Source organism: Miscanthus floridulus, chromosome 19, assembly GCF_019320115.1.
Source record: "Miscanthus floridulus cultivar M001 chromosome 19, ASM1932011v1, whole genome shotgun sequence".
Classification (NCBI taxonomy): domain Eukaryota; kingdom Viridiplantae; phylum Streptophyta; class Magnoliopsida; order Poales; family Poaceae; genus Miscanthus; species Miscanthus floridulus.
Genome location: NC_089598.1, coordinates 3,188,827 through 3,210,620, shown reverse-complemented (window position 1 = coordinate 3,210,620; position 21,794 = coordinate 3,188,827). Strand labels below are relative to the sequence as shown.

Genomic DNA, 21,794 nt, shown 5'->3' with positions numbered 1-21,794 from the left:
GAAGGAAGATTTGGTGTGAATGTGAAAGCTAGCTATTTTCTTTGCCTTTATAGCTTTGTTTTACGATGCAAGCCAGGTACATATACACACACACACTAACACCTAACATATGAATTTGTTTGTTTTTATCAAAAAAAGACTTGGGGTATTCCAAATGAATACCATGTACCCCTGCCGTCCCCTGATTGTGTCATCGTTATATATATACTCCCCTCGCTCAAAAATTGAATATCTCATTTTTAAGCCAATGAATCTCAATTGACCGAGCGCATATGGAAAACATACTAATATTTACGATACTAAACAAATGTATACCATTAGATTAATCATATAATATATTTTTAATAAACTTGTTTTAAAATATTTTTTTTAATAAATCTGGTTAAATTTAGAGTTTTTATAAGGAACTTGGAATTGACTGAGAAGTACCTACGCCAAGGACGGCGTCGCCAATCGTAAGCAACTGACTGGCATAATGCATGGCATATATAGCTTCGTGGTGTGGATAGGTCCTCTAGAATTTTTTTTGGTTAGTTTTCATATACAGTGATTTCGTAAATAATCTAAGGCGTGTTTGAGACTGCTCCGCTCCCGTTTTTACAGCTCCGCTCTAGCTTTGCGTTGCTAAACACCCTTAGAGCATCTCCAAGAGTACCCAATATTTTGTTCCTAAAAACATAAAGTTTTACAACTCCTAAAAACTATTGGAATGAATAAAGAAGGCCATTTCCAAGAGTTTTTAATAATCCGCTCCTAAAATCTAGAATCCTATATTATTTATAAATTATCCTAACCACTTGTATATACTCTTTCTCTCTTTATACATTTACATCATGAATTCTTTCCTACTCTTTATTCTTTCCACGCTCTTCCACCTTTAGATTGCCGAGGGAGAGAGAAGATATGCACAACTAGGAAGCGCGTAACTTTACACGCAACAGGGTGACCTTTCCCCTGTGCGTGTACGGCCGCCCCCATCTGACGCCGACGCCTCTTCTCCCCCGACCCCCATCTCTTGCCGTATTCTCCAGGAACCCTAGCGCCTCGTCACGCCTATTCCGGCGTCCACGAGCATAGCGCCGAAGCCCTTTATTCCTCAGCGCCGGTGGCCTCCACGAGCATAGCGCCCTATTCCTCAGCGCCCATGGCCTCCACGAGCACAGCACAGACGGCCTCCACGAGCAAAGCGCCCTTTTCCTCAGCCACTGCGGCCAGGCCCGGCTGTCCAGCGCCAAAGCCCCGCCCGTCCTTCCATGGCATTGGATGGCCAACCCGGCCCACAGCCACCCAGGGCGTGGGCAGCCAGGCCACAACCGGCCAGGGGTTGTTGCCGGGCAGCCACTGCCTCTCATGTCTGGCTGCAGACCTCTCAGGGGCTTATTAGACTTTTCTCACAGAAATCTCACAAAAGTGAAGCTGGAGCTAGGCTGTGTGCCAAACAGTACCACCTACTCCATAAACTCCACAGTGGAGGTGCTCCATGGTGGGGTTGGTGGAGTGGAGCAGTTCCAAACACCCCCCTAAGACTGGTTACCGTTTGGAACTACTGTAAACACTACACTAGTCATATTGTGGCTTAATTGTCTGAGTCTAATCTCATGGGCACTGTGGCTCGACGCATCTGGTTTGTCTTTCACATTCCTTAACCTCATAATAAGTAGTATATACAATAACCATTCATTTAAGCTGGATCAATCATCTACACTCAATTTTGTATACGAGATTAAACCTTTATTGCATCTACTATTTATGTATTATGGTGTTTCATTGAAATAAGGTTAGACTAAGCCTAATTAATTAATTAAAGATAGCTAGCATATTTTATCATTACGGACGGCCGGGTTCAGATGATTGTGCAATAACTACGTCCAATTCTATATATACATATACCTAATAATAATAAAGAGGTAAAATTTTAGTCTTTTTTTTTTGTCAATTCATTTTTTTTTTGGTCCACCTTTCTCTAATTACCGGACAATGGAGGAAAAGGCCATCTAGCAAAGTCAGGACGCCCAAGCATAAAACAGATGTCCAATCTCTAGATGAAAAATCAGTCTAGACTCATATGACCACTTAAATGTTATGTGCAATATATAGTTTCTCCAAAAACAATGTTATGTGCAATAGAAAATTAGCCCAGTTTAAAAAAATGATAGAAGATTGCCTCGACTGAATAAGTGAGTTTTTTATAACAAATAAGTGGTTGTTATTATTATCTAACTCCCGTGGCATGCATCGTAGCTTGCATGGGCTCGATCGGGTTTGTCCAGCCAGACCTCGTCATGAGTGACGCTAACAAAGGTTTTTACAGCTCCGGACGTCGGACTGAGCCACGTAAGAACAGGGATGATGGTGAGAGATGATCATCGCTTCGTGAGAGATGGTCCCTTTGCAAGTGATGATGGACGAAAAAAAAGAGATAATTAAATTTTTGTTTTTTAATATTAAAACATTAACTTATATTATAGATGATATGGTAATCATAAAATAAGTTATAGATTTTAAATTTTATAAAAAAGAAAGTTGTATATCCCGTTGTAACGTATGGACATATATTTGATAGTACAGTGCTAAGGCAGTGTTCGACTGATATGAATCTGGTACTGTTCATAATGAAATTTATTGTTTATGCTGAAATTTTATGAGACAAAAACACTACTCCGACTAAAAAAAGAAGCTAGCCAGCCAGCCGAACACTGCCTAACGAACACTGCCTAAATTAACGGTGCGAGATCTCTCGTCGCTTGTCCGTGACGAATCAGTTGGATTGGATTGCATTCTTCAGTTATGCTGCTGCTAACACTCCTAGCTGTGTGTGTACCTGCGACTCGCCGCGTGTCGTACTGCCGTGGAGAAGACGGGCCCAACCAACCGGTGGTTGACCGACTGGAGGTGCCGTTGGCCGGCCGGCCGGGTAGGGCCGACCAGAGGCTATCGTTTTCTCATATAGGATTATACTATAAATGAACATTTGTACTTCATATATCTATACATATTTTATGTACCTACATATATAATTTATAGAACTAACTCTGATGCATGCAATTGCAATGCCTTCTCTCTCTCACACACATCGGAAGAGAAGAAGATGAGCAAGTGCATCTGCAATTTCGGTCTCTTAAATGGGAGAGAAGCATGGGCAAATGAGACAGAGAAGAGTGTTGAAAGGCTAGTGGTCAACCGTCCTGGAGACACGGGTGTTTACGCAGCACATCAGGCCTGGCCATATGCTTGCTTTCGGTGCTCAGATCTCAGTCATAGCCATTAGCCTCTCTGTCTCCATTCTCCAGGCCGCCTGCCACCGTAGACCGTCGTACCCTAAAAGACCAACATTGCAACTCACTCACTCCGCCCAAAAAGAAAGGAAATCTCGTTTCAAAATTCTAAGTTTGATAAATTATATACATAAAAACTGCATATATTGGCCCCGTTCGCTTCGCTGAAAAAACAAGACAAAATACTGTTTCGGCTGATTTGTTGTGAGAGAAAAACACTGTTCCGGCTGAAAAAAAACGAACAGGTCTTACGACATATAGTAAGTGTCACTAGATTAATTATACAGTATATTTTATAATAAACATATTTAAAGATGCTTATTTTTATCAACCTAGTTAGATTTAGAATTGTTTGACTACTCAGATGTTTTCATTCGTTTTGGGACGGAAGCAATATCACCTATGTTCTCAAAAGAACCTAATTCTAGGTCTGGTCAAAGTCAAACTATATCATAAATTGACTAAGTTTACAGAGAACAATATTAAAATGTATGACTCAAAATAGGTAAAACATGAAAATATGTTTCATAACGAATCTAATTATATTTATTTATAAGTATGATAAATATCAATATCTTTTTATATAAATTCGATCAAACTTCACACCAGTTGACTTAGCACACTATTCTAGAAAAAATTGTATTCTTTTATAGTGGGAGGTAGTACATTACATGTACAACACTGTGTCAGTCATCTACTTGAACCATACACCCTAGCATACTTCCTCAATCCCAAAACATAAGGTGCTGATATGACTTGGCGTGGTCTCAAGGTCATACTTTGACTCCCAATTTCTCTTTCTCTTATATAATATATTAATACATATTTTTTGGCAGCAAAAGTTTTATCATTAGAAAGCATTTATAAGATACAAATACAAGTCGGTGTAACCACTCCTGTAGTATAAACTTATAATATAATTAGGTTATTTGTTAATGAAAAATAACATAATTCAAATTAAAAAATGCATGCCTTATATTTTGAGAGTGGCTAGCTATTGAATAGCCTTGTTACCCCTGTCCTGGGGAACCAATTCATTATGCACATATACATATATGATCATTCATTTCTGATGACATGAGACATATATGGAGGAATCTTGTAGGGGTTGGACCAGGTAGGAATTCCCTGCTCATGCAAACTGAGATAGCCAACTTCATGCATGTTTAATGTTTTGATGATCAATCTGCTCTTTGGTTTGGCAGAGAGTACGTCCTGCAGGTGCAAGGTACTGACAAACCTCAGTTTGTTTGGTGCTAGTATATATCATGAATACATCAATGCATATACTATCTAAGAAATGTTTTTCCACATGCAGCTCATCATTCAGGGACCTGATGTATACATACATACATACATACATACATACATACATACATACATACATACATACATACATACATACATACATACATACATATATATATATATATATATATATATATATATATATGTGTGTGTGTGTGTGTGTGTGTGTGTGTGTGTGGGGAAGGTTTTCATTTTTCCCCCTCCAAGAAGTGACCTGATGAACACAGTAACTTTCTGTTGAATCTGCACAAGTAGTCCATTGCATTGCATAAATAAAACAAGCAGCTAAATGCTGATGGCGTGCTTATAATAACAAACAGCCAAATTAAATGTCGCCACCAACGAACAAGAAACCTGACTGTCAGGACATGCTGCTGCTACATGGTTTGATTCATTGATTGGTTTCCCGGTTTAGTCTATCCGCCTTTTCCAGAATATTTCGATATTAATCTGAACGCAACGTCAAGCTGATCTGGCATGCTTCTCTTGAATATGATTGGAACTTGCAAGGAAATGTCAGCATCAATCAACAGGCCGGGCTCCCAATAAATGACAGATTAGAAGCACACACAAAATTCCAATATCACACGGCTATTTCGCTTGGCTGATAAGCCATGACTGAAAGTACGATTGACTGATTTATTGTGAGAGAAAAATATTATTCGTTGACTGAAAAAGTACGGCTTATAACCTAAGCGAACAAGGCCATTGCTTTGTATTCCCGGCGGATAGTGGAATGATCGATCTACTGTAGTACTATTACATAGTTTGGTTCTTTAGGACAAGTCTTTAACTATGGTTACTTCATTAAATGTTACTAGATAAATGCTCGTGCGTTGCAACGAGAACACATAATACCATGATAGCATATGTATGAGCGTGTGTTATACTGTTATCTAAAATAAATACCACAGTCATAATGTTCCGATCAATATTACATAAGTTTTCATGAAAGATAGATAGTTAAAATATAACTCTAAATTTGAATGCAAAACTAAAACAAACAACTTCAATTGTCGCATCACTTCATGCCTACGATACGCGAAAGATAAGCTTGCACTTCTTTAAGAATCAACTGCTACGGAAAGATAATCATAACAAGTTTATGTTTCACAATACATGTTTTAGAATCTATTCTACAATTAAGAATATAATCTCTCAATAGTTCGACTAAGAGGACGTGCTTTGCACGAATACCAAGCTACAGTTGGTCACCAATCAATGATGATCCAGAAGATTTTCTAGTCCAAGATGCGGCGTCTGACTTCTTGCAGCTGAAGCATGCAGATGGCTGAAGCTGTAGTTAGAAGTATCATGCATATAAGTTATTTGTTAATTTTTAAAGTTAAAGTATCATTTGATATCTAAAAAATATGTATCGACGTGTGATGCATTACCTCTTTTATGGAGTCAGAACCTCTTTATATACGATATTCTTTGTGAACATATCCTTTGTCGCTTTCTTCTTCCCCTTCCCTTTCACTTTCCCTTTCCCCTTGTTCACGTCCTTCTCAGCAGCCGGCACAGCTAGGGTCCTAATGTTCGATCTTGCCGTAGCTCTTGATAGCGCCACATACAATTGGCCGTGCGAGAACACTGATTCCGACAAGTATACCCCAACGTTAGGGATAGTCTGCCCCTTTGACTTGTTAACGGTCATCACGAAGCTGAGTCGGATAGGGAACTGCTTTCGCTTAAATTGGAAAGGGAACATCTCATCGTCCGACGGGCATAAGGGTATACGAGGCAGAAAACCCGTTTTCCCGTGCTGTCCCAACACAATTTTCGCGTCTATGGTATTCTTTTGAAACCCCCGTATGATAAGCCTGGTACCATTACAAAGTCCGTTTGCAGGGTCAATGTTCCTAAGCAATATAACCGGACAACAAATCTTCAGCTTCAACACATGTGGAGGCAGACCATTGGGTGTCAAAGTGTTAAGGAATTCCTTAGGGTAGTAGTTGTGCGGATCATCCACCGCACAGTCAAAACTATGGTACACCATCTCTTTCCCGTGTGAAAGGGACTGTGACGCCTAAGAGAGGGGGGTGAATTAGGCAACTTAAAAATCTAACTCCGAAACTATGACCTCTTTTTCTAACCCTAGCAAAACCTATGCAAAAGATAAACTATCTAAATGTGCAACTACGGTTTTGCTAGTGTGTTGCTATCTCTACCGCAAAACGAGTAATACAATCAATATAAACGCGGAAGCTAAAGAGCAAGGTAGAGATATGCAAACTCTCGTCGACGACTCCGGTATTTTTACCGAGGTATCGAGAAGCGCGCAAGCTTCCCCCTAGTCCTCGTTGGAGCCCCTTGCAAGGGCCAAGCTCCTGGTCGGGTAACTCCGTGGATAGCCTCGGGCCTTCCCCATGCGTAAGTGGGTCTTCGATGTGCCTTCCGGCAAGCCTCTCCCGGATGCTCCCCGCCGTCTTCACTATCAAGCTTTTAGCCGAAACGCCGCGGACCTTGTTCCCTCCGGTACACGGTGGCGGCCACACCACAAACTCGGTTGGTGTGATCTCGCAAGACTACAAGCCCCTCTGATGTACAACAATGGTGCACGCAAGCACCGAGTGGTAAGTGGTATGCAAACCTCACTAAACACTAGGCCTAAACCTAGAGCAAGTGTATAAGCGGTGGTCTAATCAACCTAAGCACTTCGCAAAGCACCTACGCTAATCACCTAATAAAACACTAAGCGCTATGCAAGTGGAGATCACTAAAATAGTGTATCAACACCCTTGATATGTTTCCTTAGCTCCATACTCGTCAAATGGCCGGTTGGAGGTTGTATTTATAAGCTCCACTAAGAAAGTAGCCATTGGGGACGAAATCCCGCTTTTCTGCTACTGTCCGGACGCTGGAGTTGTCCTGATCGGACACGTCCGGTCGTCTCGACCGTTGGAGCCGCGAACAACTGATCGGACGCTGCCAGCGTTCGGTCACTTGCCACCGGACGCGTCCGGTCGCAAGTTCGCCACTCTGGAACCTCTCTGTACTCGATTGGACGCTGCTGTCCTGCGTCCGGTCGGTTTACCGCTAGCGTCCGGTCACTTGCTGAGTGTGTTGTTGGACTAATGAACAGTGCCATCGATATGTCCGTTCGATTCACTTGTTCAGCGTCCGGTCGCTGCTACTGACGCCTGCTGTTGCCGAGCCACTGATCGGAGCGTCCGGTCACTTTCTTCCAGCGTCCGGTCACTTCTGTGAACTTGTTTCTTCGTGATCTTGCGTACAGCTTGGCTCCTATCTTTATGCTTGGACTTTGCTTGATATCTTGGGTCTTCTCTTGTGCTCCTAAGGTCTTGCTTGTGGTGTTGATCCTTGGATCATCACGTTGCCTTGTCCAAGTCACGTCTTGCACCTATTGAACTACAAAACAATCACTTGCAAATTCATTAGTCCAATTTGGTTGTGTTGGTCATCAAACACCAAAATCCAAAGTAAATGGGCCTAGGGTCCATTTTTCTTATAATCTCTCCCTTTTTGGTGATTGATGACAACACGACCAAAGCAAGTAACTAATAAAAGTTTTGAATTTAAAACCTATCTACTTGCTAGGATGCAATGCAAGGGGCAAGATTATATGATGCTAAAAGATACTACTTGTAAGACTACATAAGTACTCATCTTGCCCTTGCAAATGTCCCCATGTGGTATTATGGATTTAAGCCTTGCTTCCTATAAATTCTCCCCATTACATAGGCGAATCCATAATCCACTATCCTCCCTTTCTCGGACTATTACTACAAATTAATGCTTGCTTTTGGTCCTCTAAATTCTCTCCCTTTGGAATCAAACACCAAAAAGGAAGACATTAGTAGCATAAGGGAGGGTCAACTTTGTGATCCTTTGTGTGTAGAGAGAAATAGATCACAAAATTTGACTCTCGTATTATATAGACTAAGCTCCCCCTAAATATATACATACATATGATAGAAGGCAAAGCATATGCATAATTGGCAAAGTATTGCACAAGGGAATTTAATCTATATAATGCACGGAGAAAGCATGTAAATATCAAAATGAAATCAACATGATGACATTGGTTTAGAAATACCACATGTAGAAATCAATTTGATTTCTACCACTTGCAATCGGTGGTGGATATTTGAAGTATGAAGCTTAACTCCGGGGACTCTATTTTCCTTGCAATGAGACTACTACACACATGATAGGCTTGAGAAGGTGTTAGTCTCAAAGCATCCAACTTGTAGAGTAACCTCCCCCTAAATTTGTGCACATAAGTATGGAATACTTGCAGGAAACATGCACATTGATTTTAGAATAAAAAATACCACTTGAAAGATGACATCACATGAATGTGAGAGTCATTTTCGAAGGCGATATTCGGGAGAAATTATCTACAATTTGGACTTTGGCACATATTAGATGAACAATTGAAGGACAAGCTATGTGCCATGCTCCTAAACAATTTTAAACCATGTAGGATTGCTCCAAGGAATAAGAATGAAACCGAGCAAGCCTACCATATGAAATACCTAGTGTATGCATGACAAAATATATAAGAATGCAAATGCAAACCTAGGCATGAAGAGTAACTAGATGCTAAAAGATACCAATTGTAGGAAAATTTAAATCTAAAACCAATTGAAGTAAATTGAATCTAGTTACCTAACATGGGAATGGGAATTTGGGTCCATAGTATTCACTAACCCACTTGGCAATGATTTTGTCCATCATGATGCACCCGATAAAATGCATCCAAACTTTGCCAAGTCTCCAAATTCTCCGAAGTCCATTGGACTTCTCACTTCCCTTTAGGGATCCAAAACTTCTTGGTGCTTTTCATGTTGGAAATTATTTTTTTTGGCACCCAAAAGCGTTTGACCCCATTGTTGGCTTGCTTGTTTACCTTAATGGCCACCACCTTGTCATTTTTTGTCTTCTTTAGCAAGTATGGTGTGGAGGCCTTCTTATCCACCTTGTTGGTGTAGGTATTGGAGAGCTTGCTTGTTTGCTTCTTCTCTTTCTTCTTTGCTCCTCCCCTATTCTTCACCTTGCACTCATAAGACTTGTGACCTTCCTTGTGGCACACGTAGCAAACCATGGTTTGTCCTTCATCAAGCTTCTTCACTCCCTTGACGGTGTTATCTTGATGAAGTTGGGCTTGCTTCGCCTTGCCTTTCGCTTGAGTCAAGTCCTTGGTGAGGCGAGCTACTTCTTGCTTGAGTTGCTCATTCTCCTTTGCAACCTCTTGTGTGCATGTATCTACAACAACTTTCTCAACACAAACTTGGTTGCACAAAGGTGAGTCTAAACATAAATCATTACAAAAAGTAGAAGCATTCTTTTTAGACATGTTAGAACTTTTCCTTTTAGATGCCTTAGTGGGAGTTGTACCAACGGCTTCAAGATTAGCAACTTTATTAGTTAGCTCATCACAATGTTTGCACATGGTTTCCATTTTAGCAAGCAAACTTTTATAAGCATCTTGTGAGCTAGCTAACTTTTCTTTTAATTTTTCATTTTTCTTTACAAGTTGCTCATCATTGATTGTGCATGCATTTGTTGTTGCACTAGCCTCAAGTTGCTCAATTTTAGTAGATAGTTGAACATTAAGATTAGCAAAATTCTCATATTGTTCAAGCAAAGTTTTGTATGCTTCTTGTAAACTATCTAGCTTTTCTTTTATTTTCCCGAGCTTATTTTGTTGACTAGTGCAAACTTTAGTATAATTAAGGTTTTGTTGCATAATTTCTTCATAAGAATGCATTTTATCATCACTATCACTCTCACTAGAGGATAAACTTTCGTTACCTTGTGCCATAAGGCACACACGAGAAGAGCTTGATGATGAGTGCTTGTGCCCTCACCTCTTGTGATGGTCTTTTTCTTCACTTGAAGAATCATCCCATGTCCTTATTGATGTGAGGGCTTGTTTCTTGAATGCCTTCTTCTTTGTCTTGGGTGTGGGCTTATTTGGACAAACTTTCACAAAGTGCCCTATCTCGCCGCATCCATAGCATCCTCTCTTTCTTTGCTCATTTCTTTGATTGGTGAAAATGAGATCTTGAATCTGGATGGGCACACCCTTGACGTTGAGCTTTTGGATCATCTTCTCCACCTTGTTGATTAGTTTGATTGATTTTTCATCAAGGTCGGAGGTGGAGGAGGAAGATTAATCATCACTTGAATCTTCATCATCATCATCATCATCATCATCATCCTCATCTTCTTCTTCATCTTCACTTGAGGAGCTTGAGCTTGAGCTTGTCTCAACTTGCTTGCCCTTCATCTTCTTTTTGTTGCCACATGCAAGAGCTTTGCCTTTGCTTGATGAAGAGGCTTCTTCTTGACCCATCTTGCATGATATTTCAAATACCACTATCTTGCCAATGACTATGGCCGGGGTCATGGTACTCAAGTCCTCCATATTGTGAAGGATGGTGGTGATGCTTGCATATTTCTTTTGTGGTAGGACAGAGATGATCTTCCTCATGATGTCCGCATAATCTAGCTTTGTTAATCCTATAGAATGGAGCTCATTGATAATTAGATTCAAACGAGAATACATATCACGAATAAGCTCATCATCTTTCATTTCGAAGGAATCATAATTTTGTTTAGCTAGACAATATTTTTGCTCACGGACATTACTTGTGTCGTCATGGAGCTCTTGAAGTTTTAACCAAATTTCATGTGTCGTATTTAAAGTGATCACTTGGTTAAATACATCCATGCTAAAAGATTCAAACAAGCATTTTTTTGCTCTAGCATTGAAATAAATTTCCTTTTCATCACTCTTTGTGGGTTTATCGGGATTCTTAATAGGTTTCATCCTATCACGAGTGACTCTCCAAACTCCCAAATCAACCACCTAAAGGTAGCAAGCCATTCTAGCTCTATAGTATAAGAAGTTAGTGCTGTCAAAGTGCGAAGGCCTAGAGGTATCCATCCCAACCACTCTAAATAGCATTGGCTCAACGGCGGTTAAGCCAAAGGTCCAAATTGAGCCAACCGGCTCTGATACCAATTGAAGGGGACCATGATGCCTAAGAGGGGGGGGGGGTGAATTAGGCAACTTAAAAATCTAACTCCGAAACTATGGCCTCCTTTTCTAACCCTAGCAAAACCTATGCAAAAGATAAACTCTCTAAATTTGCAACTACGGTTTTGCTAGTGTGTTGCTATCTCTACCGCAAAAGGAGTAATACAATCAATGTAAATGTGGAAGCTAAAGAGCAAGGTAGAGATATGCAAACCCCCGTCAATGACTCTGGTATTTTTACCAAGGTATCGAGAAGCGCGTAATCTTCCCCTTAATCCTCGTTGGAGCCCCTCGCAAGGAATCCCTCACAAGGGCCAAGCTCCCGGTCGGGTAACTCTGTGGATAGCCTTAGGCCTTCACCACACGCAAGTAGGTCTCCGACGTGCCTTCCGGCAAGCCTCTCCCGGATGCTCCCCGCCGTCTTCACTATCAAGCTTCTGGCCAAAACGCTGCGGGCCTTGTTCCCTCCGGTATACGGTGGCGGCCACACCACAAACTCGGTTGGTGTGATCTCGCAAGACTACAAGCCCCTCTGATGTACAACAATGGTGCGTGCAAGCACCGAGTGGTAAGAGGTTTGCAAACCTCACTAAACACTAGGCCTAAACCTAGAGCAAGCGCATAAGCGGTGGTCTAATCAACCTAAGCACTTAGCAAAGCACCTACGCTAATCACCAAATAAAACACTAAGCACTATACAAGTAGAGATCACTAAAATGGTGTATCAACACCCTTGGTATGTTTCCTTAGCTCCACTCTCGTCAAATGACCAGTTGGGGGTTATATTTATAAGCCCCACTGAGAAAGTAGCCGTTGGGGACGAAATCCCGCTTTTCTGCTACTGACCGGACGCTAGAGTCGTCCTGATCAGACACGTTCGGTCGTCCTGACCGTTGGAGCCATGAACAACTGATCGGACGCTGCCAGCGTCCGATCACTTGCCACCGGACGTGTCTGGTCGCAAGTTCGCCACTCTGGAACCTCTCTGTACTCGATCGAACGCTGCTGTCCTACGTCCGGTCGGTTTGCCGCCAGCGTCCTGTCACTTGCTGAGTGTGTTGTCGGACTGATGAACAGTGCCATCGGTGCATCCGTTCAATTCACTTGTTTAGCGTCCGGTCGCTGCTGCTGACGCCTACTATTGTAGAGCCACTGATCAGAGTGTCCGGTCACTTTCTTCCAGCGTTCGGTCTAGCGTTCGGTCACTTCTATGAGCTCGTTTCTTCGTGATCTTGTATACGGCTTGGTTCCTATCTTTATGCTTAGACTCTGCTTAATATCTTGGGTCTTCTCTTGTGCTCCTAAGGTCTTTTCTTGTGGTGTTGATCCTTGGATCATCACGTCGCCTTCGTCCAAGTCACGTCTTGCACCATATTGAACTACAAAACAATCACTTGCAAATTCATTAGTCCAATTTGGTTGTGTTGGTCATCAAACACCAAAATCCAAAGTAAATGGGACTAGGGTCCATTTTCCTTACACCATGGAAACGACCTATCATCTTCATATTAATCATATCAACCCAGTTGTTCCACGTAGATAAGATCGCTCGAGAGGTGATATAATCTTTGCTTGACATATTCGCATTGAGGTTAGGGAATATGCAGTCAATTAGAGTATCAAGGTCACTATCTTCCCCATTGTGCGGTATGCATATATCATGAGGAAGACGGATTTCATCATCAATAGTCACCTCCTTAGATCCTTCATCGATGCGCAACAAGTATTCTGCAAACCACGGGTCGCTCTTTGCCCTCATGTTGCGCACTAGTTTCAGATGTCGCATGGAATCCCAAAGGTACGACATATGCAGTGAGGAACCAACCACCTGAGCCCTCGACCCTCTTCGGACAACAGGAAGAACATGTCTAAAATCTTCACCGAACACCACGGTCTTCCCACTGAACGACAACTCTGGTCGGTCCATTATATCATGGAGACTGTTGTCCAGCGCCTCGATAGAATGCCTCTTTGTTATGCTAGCCTCGTCCCAAATAATGAGAGATGATGCTCGAAGCAGCTTGGCAGTACCACTCTGTTTTGTGAAGGTGCAAAAGGCCCCATTATCAATGGTGAGGGGAATCTTGAAGCACGAGTGGGCGGTTCTACCACCAGGCATTATTGAGGCTGCAACACCAGATGTAGTTGTTGCCACAACAATCTTTTTCTGACTGCGTATAGTAGCGACAAGTGCTCTGTATAGATAAGTCTTTTTGGTCCCGCCAGGACCATCCACAAAGAAGAGACCCCCACCCTCGGTATCAACCGAGGACATGATCTCATCGTATGCAGCCCGCTGCTCCATGTTAAGGGTGTCTGACAGAGCCACACCATCCTCGTTAGCCTCAATGCTAGCCTCCTCAAAAATCTCTCTAGGAATATCACGACAGGCATCATATGTGTCATCAATATCAGGAAGTGGGTACATCTTTATATCCTTCTGCATTGATTGTAGCAATTTTTTAATATCCATGAGGACCATCTGCTCTACCATGAAGGTGGTTTGATTATTGCGCCTGTAGTCCTCCGACATTGCCTCCTTGCATTTCTCCCACAGTACAAACACATCACTAGGCTCACAAAATACCAATATTATTGCAAAGAGCCTTCGTAGCGCATATGGCATCATTCACCCGGTTGCCTCAGCGAGACTCTCATTCAACGTATTGTCCTCTTCGATTAAGCCCCTTCTTTCTGTATCTTCACGGAAGGTCGGTAGGATTTTGCCATCCATGGTCCTTAGACACTCAAAGGAGGTTGCACCTGCCACATGGTTTAGGAGAACCCTAAGATAGTAACGCTCACCCTCGGCTAGATTGGTGACATGATTTTTCCAATCTATCATAATGTATCATGACATACCCTATTTTGCCAAACTTTGCCCTGTGCTTGCCACGTATAGAACTCAGGAAAGTGCCGGTACAATATACCTCGAGCTATTTCATCTGTACTATTCTTCTCGAAGTATGCTGTAAGCATTGATTTGTCAGCACCTAGACGATCAAGCACTCGTCGACTCCCCTAGCACCGGTGAAATGACACCATGTGCATGTTTGGAAGATATAGTTGTAAGGACAAAACACAAGGGCACCTATCACTCAAATCAAACATGTATATCCTCCACAAGGCTTCTAGGGGGGTTACCCATCTAGCATCTTTGTACTACTTGATCTCATCAACTTTCCTTTCACTATCCTCCTTGTCAGCCTCTCTCATAGCCACAGATGCCCGGTCATGACCCTTGTAAATGTACTTAAATAGATACTTGACTGTCTTGATGCTCCCACATGCCTCAACATTAATGTGGTAGTTGAATAGATGGAGGAGATATGGGTTGTAAGACATGACCCATCTGTTGTCAAGCTCGTGTCCATGAACTTTTTCTTTTCGGCCATCTTCACGCCATCTGTAAACTAGATATGAATCCTTGCCTTGTACCGTGACATCGCAGAAAGGTCTAGGGTAACGGTTCTTGCAGGAATCATGACCCTTTGTGCATGGACAATAGCGATTAAGCAGTCCGCAAGGGCCATGCATCATATGGTTGGTAACCATCTTGTACAAGACTGGGTACTTCTTCTTGTTTGGGAGCTCAGCTGAGATGAGGCGATCATACTGCTTTGGACACGTGATCTTGTACTTCTTATCCATGATTAGCAAAAAATGTGCATGCAGCAGACCCCTCTTCTAGAACTCCACAACATAAACATGTGCTCGCACCTTTCCAAGGATATTCTTTTTTAGTAGTCTATCCTTCAGCTGTTGTAGTTTTGCTCTAAAGACTTTTACAACAAGATCTAGACGATCCCGTGGTGTCTGGCCTAGGTAGAGTTCATGCTTGATCTCATCCTAGTTTGGGTTACATGTCATAGTTAGGAAGATGTTCAGTTTACCAAACCTCTGTACCAGAGCCATGGCATCCATGTATCGACGCCTCATGTCACGTGGGCCTCCAATAAATGATGAAGGCATCACTATCCATTTTCCAACAGCTTCTACTCTACCTTCACCGACATGTAGGCTATCAACCAATCCTTGGTAGAGGTCAGCCCTAATATCATCTTGATGGTTGCCTATATAATCTAATCGAGAACTCTTGATCTTGATGTACATGTCAACTACAAACTGTTGGAATAGACGCTTTCCATATAGTATGGGGTTAAATATTCCTACACGCATCTGAAACTTGTAGCAGTAGTAGTCACGCACATACACGCATAGTCTACCAGAGGAGTCTACAAAAAATAGCCATGAATTAGAGTTGTTTGTAGAATAACCACTGAGGTACATGTATGCGAAGTATTTAAATAAGAAGAATAACAAACCTATTTCTTCTTCTGACCCACTATGAGCCTTCTGTAGAGCACGATATTCGATGACTTCTTCCATACTAACTCCTTTCTTCGAAATATCTATGTGCCACCCAAGCTCACCCTTAGGGAAGAATAGAGGGTATGAAAGAGTATCGTAACATCCATGATATGAGCGGATGCCATGTCTGCTTCTATCTTTCCCATGCAGGACAACACTATTCTAGAACTGACCAAGGAGTTCTCTTCCCTCAATCCAAACAGCAGCCACCTCTATAGTTGATGGTACATTGTATATTCTCTGATCCAACCTTTGGTCAAGGTTTAGTGTGACATGATAGTCCTTGAGGTGGTGAGCCTGGCCCACACTCCTAAGATGTTGTGAGTATGGGTTGTCACGAAGGATGGCCACAAGCCTCTTAATGACTTCCTTATCTTTTTGGCACTTCTCTTCACGACATCGTCGATAGCGGTGCTCAAGGCTTGGATCATCGTCGTAGAAGTAAAGCTCGAGATGTCTTGGCTTCTTACCCTCTTCTCTGCCAAATGACCTTATGTCGTGATAGATCAGGCCATGTGCATGAAAGGTGTATATGCCACTGTTCTTCTAGCTTGCAGTAGCGCTATCGAGGCGACAATATAGAGAAGTGAAAGAGAAATGGCCATTGAAAAACCCAATGTTGTTACGAAAGTGCCTACCATCTGCGTCATTACTTGACCAAAGCCTCATAAGCTCATTAGGTATGTTCAGTTCATTGAGCTCGACCTTTCCATCATGACAATAGAACCCACATGGTTCATGCTCAAACCTTTTTGCATCATAGTGCTCGCAATTTGCAACAGGTTTAAACATATGGGTATCTGTAGGCATGTTACTATACACCTCATTGTATTAGTTAGGTACTTCATGGACAGAAGTCGTGTCTTCCTCAAGGTCATTGTCGTGGACATCATCATCATCTTCCTCTTCTGAAATAACATTTAAGCCATATTAGTTTAGATAAAGTAGTGGAAGATTTGATTTATATTCGGTCTTTCATACAAATACCTTGCCCAACAAACATGTATCCCTCATCCTCTTTGTCATCCTCTTTAAATATATCTCCCTCATCATCATCTATGGCCGTCAAAGATACGTGAGTTAGTAGAACTATGGGTAAAAATAAACAAAGGAGTTCAAATAGTTTAAAGAATGTTACAAAATAGTGTAAATTACCACTGTTGTCATCAAATAGTGGTGTCATTGGTGCATTTGATGCAGGCTGAGGGCTAGATCCTATCCTTTCTGATAATCATGTAATGACCATGGTTGAGTTAGGTATAATATGGTATACAATATAGGTCACCTATGGGGTCATGAGGCATTAGTATTTACCGTTGTTGGTCAGGACTGATTGAGGCAAGGGTGTGTTATCATTCGGGTATTCTTCTGCCATGCATTCACAATCATCAAACAGTGGTGCCATCAGTGTGGATGATGTAGCCTGAATGTTGGGTCCTGCCCTTTCTATTAATCATGGAATTACCATGGATCGGTTAGGTATAATATGGTATATAGGTCCCCTAAATGGGATAATGAGGCATTAGTATATACCTTTGTTGATCATGACTGAATGAGGCAAGGGTGTGTTAGCACCCACTTAGTCTTCAGCCATGCAGTCACCATCTTTATTAGATGCCCTTGTGTTCAAACCAATGCGACGCTCAAACATCATGTTACGACATGTTAACAACACATGTCTTTGTCTAGATGGAACATGTGATCTTTGTGTCATATGGCCAGACAGCAACTCATCGCATCCTTCATCATCGACCTCCTCATGAGGTGGAGGAATATAAATAGGTGTTGCACTGGACTTTGGGATAACCCAATCACTAGATTTCACCATGGATCCATGAGCTCCAGATGCGCCTACAGTGGGCCACACGAGCTCAGGAACAAATAATGGGTTCTCCATGGCGATAGAATCCTGGTGTAGGGTGTCCTTTTGCACCTCCCTTCATCTTTTATTACCCGCTACTTTGACCTCCTTTCGCCCAGGCACCCTATAACTTTTTCGTTGTTGTTCGCGTCTAGCCTCCCTCTCTTCTGGTGTCATATTTATATACCATTCCCTAAAGTACTGTTGACGTGGTTTATCAAAAGTAGCAGGGGTACCACAATCATGACTCAGATTGGTGTCCACATAGTCTTTTGTACATTGTGTTTTATTCAAGTCAATGATGCTACTGTTATCTACACTCATCACCGAGCATTCACCTACATAAGAAATTTTGCTCATTATTATGAGGTGACACCATTATCCTAGACAACACCACATATATATATATATATATATATATATATATATATATATATATATATATATATATATATATATATATTGCAATATTGTGTTCTCCTTACCAATTCGCATAGGTTGGTATGACTGGTTACTATGGAGCCAATCATTATTCTCGGTGTCAACTGTGTTATCAATGTCAGTTGCAACGTCACCATCTACAAACAAGTTGCATGCTATTTTAGATTATTAATATTAAACACACGGGCATTACAGGTAGTGCGACATAATAAAGCTAAGAATGTCACCTATAAATAGTTTATCGTTTTTAGAATTGCCTTTTTTCTTTGTTCTATGATTCAAGTCGCTTTCTATTAATGTCGCTCCGTTGTTCTTCATTCATTGCCGCACGACGCTCCGCAAGCCTTGCTCTGTCCCTTTGTCTTTTAAGTCCCTAAAAATCGGAGACTTGTGTAAGTGCATTAGATCCACTTTCACCGCCTGCTTTTTTTAGAAGACAGATTTAACATCATTAATTATCATATGTTAAAATTTTCATATACATATACACATCGGCATCAGTATTTACCTTCATTTATCTGGTTTGACAAGTCTCTTAATGGCATGCGACAACTATGATTTTCATTAGGCTCCATGTAGGAAAGAGGTTTAAAAATACATGAAGACAGTTTTTTTTAAAAAGAAAATAGTCTTTTAGTTATAGAAATAACGATCTTCTAAAAATGCGGTCGTTCTTACAGTTGTAAACAATAAACTATGAAACTAAAGCGGCTATAAATTATTTCATGCTAGCAAGTTAAAAAAAAGGATAACATATTTTCTCAAACGATAAACAAAATGATGATATACCCTATTTTGCTAAATGAGAAATAATATTTTATGCATGTACTTATGAACTCATATGTACCTAAACAATCAAACTGTTGTCATTTGGCCTAGCAACTCAAAAACGCGGCCCACGGCCTACTCTGCAACCGCACGCGCACTCATTCTCCGCGACCCAGGAGCAAACGCCCCTCTCCACCGCACCGATGGCCTAGTTGGCAAAATCGGCCCGTGGCCGCAATCTGGGCCTAGGCCAGCAATCTCGCTCCCCGCCTGGGCCTGTTCTGGCCCGGAGCAACGGCGGTCGTCGATTTGCATCCGACGGTCGAGCATCCATTTCAGAAGATCAAAACCCCAGCCACGACTCCCCCTAAAACCCTAGCACCCATTACTTCCCTCCCGTTCTCTGTCTTCGCCGCACCTGAGAGCCGACGCAGCCGAACTTGAGAGCGGACGCGACGAGGAGGTGGTGGCGCGGCCTTGGTGCCCTTCGCCGGTGCACGCGTGCGGCCGGAGCCACGCGCGGCGCCGTCGAGCGGCACCATGGTGGTGCCCTTTGCGCCTCGCACGGAGCATCAGAGGCGCCGGCGAGCCCACAGCTCGGCCGTGCTTCCCGCGGCTGGTAAAATGGTGGCGCAGTTGTTCTTCCCACGTGCAGTGGTGTCGACGGTGGCAAGGAAAACCAGGTATGTGCTGGTGGTTTCATGATGTCTGTGATGGGGACACGAGGTTCTGGGGTTCGGACTACTCACCATTGCCGTGAAGGATGTAGAACACCGTGAAGCAGAGCAAGGACGTCGGAGCGGCGTCTTCGCTTCTGCGTGGTGGTCGTGGCCGTGGAGGGCGGCTCGAGGATGACAGCGACGGAGTAGGGTGTCGTGGCCGCGGATGGTTGGTGGCGTAGACTGTAGTGCAGGGACGTCGGAGCGGCGGCATCCTTGATTCGGTCATGGCCATGGAGGGTGGCTCGAGGACGACAGTGACGTCGGACGAGGCAGCATCGGATCGCGGGCTTCTGGCTCAGGGCGATGCAGTTGCTGAGGACGAGTGGTAGGCTGTAGGTGAGGGCGGCGCGCAAGGGGGGCGGGGCAAGTGGCGAGGGCTGCACACGAGGTTGAGGTGATCGTATGATGTATTAATGCTCGCGTGATTGGTCCTGGGGTGATGGTGATGGGATTGATTGTGTTGATGAGGGTTGTTTCCTTTTGTCGTAGTGGGTTCCTGATTCCACGTGATGGTCGTGATTTGGAAGGAGCCTGATCGGAGGAAGTGTGATTGGAGGAGCAGGAGATCACGGAGGTTGCCGCACGGGTGGATGCATGGGAGCGAGCGGCTTTGGTGTCGCACCCAGGGATGCATGGGAGCGAGCGGCTTTGGTGTCGCACCTGTGGACGGAATAGTTATTAATTTTTTTACAGGCACTACTGCTGAGATGGCAGACTGAAGTTAGTTCCAGCATTTATGCAACTCCTTTGATCGCTGATATCAACATGTATTTGTCACTTTAATTTAGAGTCTGTCTTTAGCATCACGCCAATTCTGTTCTTCTGGTCAGTATTTTAATGCATTTTCCTTCATAAGATTTCATTATAGACACACTGTTAATGAAACTTTTTCTGTTGTGTAGTGATGGAAAGTTGGAAGTAGTGGTGCTATAATTTGTTCGTTACTGGCACTGATGGAGACAAACTGCCAGGTGTTAGTATGCTATTTGCCTTCTCAAATTGTATGACTGAATTTGCCATGAACCAATGTTTGTCCATCCCGTTAGGGTGCATACAGATTAATTAGTTAGTATGCTATTTGCCTTCTCAAATGATGCTTCTACCATTAGTAATGGTGGTTCATTTAGCCTGTATTTTAGTAGCATAATTGCATGCGTGTCTATGTAAAAGATCATCCTTTAATGTCAAGCAATACTACTCAGTATCTCTGCAATTTTCTAGATTTTGTCCACTGCATTACTCTTTTCATTTATGAGCTGTTCTTAGCCCATCATGGCACTGCTACATTTCATTGTTGGTAATGGTAATCATTTTTGTTTTACAGCCAATCACTCTTGCTTTGGTGTACGTTTGGAACAACACTAAAAGATCTACTATCAGATGTGACACATAGGCGGAGCGACATCTCGACTACTCAATGCGTGAGTAACGAGTAATACTAATGATGCATTATCTCGGTAATACCTTACGTACATGATTGAGAATCAAATATACATATATATGAAAAATGATAGTAGCATAAGTGATCATGCTTACCTGTATCTTGATTGAACGTTAATAAGAACTGCATTAGAAGAAATTTTCTGTTCCACTCGCAGTAATCGGCGTGAGCTCCTAGTAAGGCTCAGGTGCAGTTTGCGTCATCACCTGGGCACAAACGAGGCCACACATTACTCAGAACTATGTATAAAAATAAGCCTGCATAGTTTGAAAATCTAAAACAAGGCCTTTCATTAGAACCAATCTATGAGCGAATTCAGATATTTTGCACCCCGACGGCAGGGCCCTATGTCGGCAATCGGCGTGGATGTTCCCATGACAATGACGATGACGACTGGCGGCCGCTGGACGTGGGGCGCGATCAATGTGGAGTGTCGGCAGCCAGCCAAGCGTGGTGGCTTGGTGGTAGGGGAATGACTGAAGGGAGCATGGGACCGACGCGACCGGCTGGGCTCATCAGCGAGCAGCCGCGACCTTGCTGGCGGCTGGGGTCGTCAACGGGCAGCCACGAACTGCATGAGGAAGGGAGC

At 42.7% G+C, this 21,794-nt stretch overlaps 1 protein-coding gene, 1 long non-coding RNA gene and 1 pseudogene across 2 annotated transcripts; 1 reads left to right on the top strand and 2 right to left on the bottom strand.

Moving 5' to 3' along the window:
- Nucleotides 1-1,128: 1,128 nt before the first annotated feature.
- Nucleotides 1,129-14,134, bottom strand: LOC136525390 (uncharacterized). The gene is made up of 2 exons (XM_066518394.1): nucleotides 13,096-14,134; nucleotides 1,129-1,358 (listed from the first exon to the last, which is right to left on the bottom strand). The coding sequence occupies exons 1-2, from the start codon at nucleotides 14,132-14,134 to the stop codon at nucleotides 1,129-1,131; spliced, it is 1,269 nt and encodes a 422-aa protein (XP_066374491.1).
- A 629-nt stretch (nucleotides 14,135-14,763) lies between these two features.
- LOC136525389 (uncharacterized) lies at nucleotides 14,764-18,157 on the bottom strand (annotated as a pseudogene).
- A 2,327-nt stretch (nucleotides 18,158-20,484) lies between these two features.
- On the top strand, nucleotides 20,485-21,180 carry LOC136527905 (uncharacterized). Its single transcript, XR_010776945.1, has 3 exons — nucleotides 20,485-20,589; nucleotides 20,667-20,735; nucleotides 21,089-21,180. It is a non-coding gene; the product is annotated as an uncharacterized lncRNA (long non-coding RNA).
- Nucleotides 21,181-21,794: the final 614 nt, after the last annotated feature.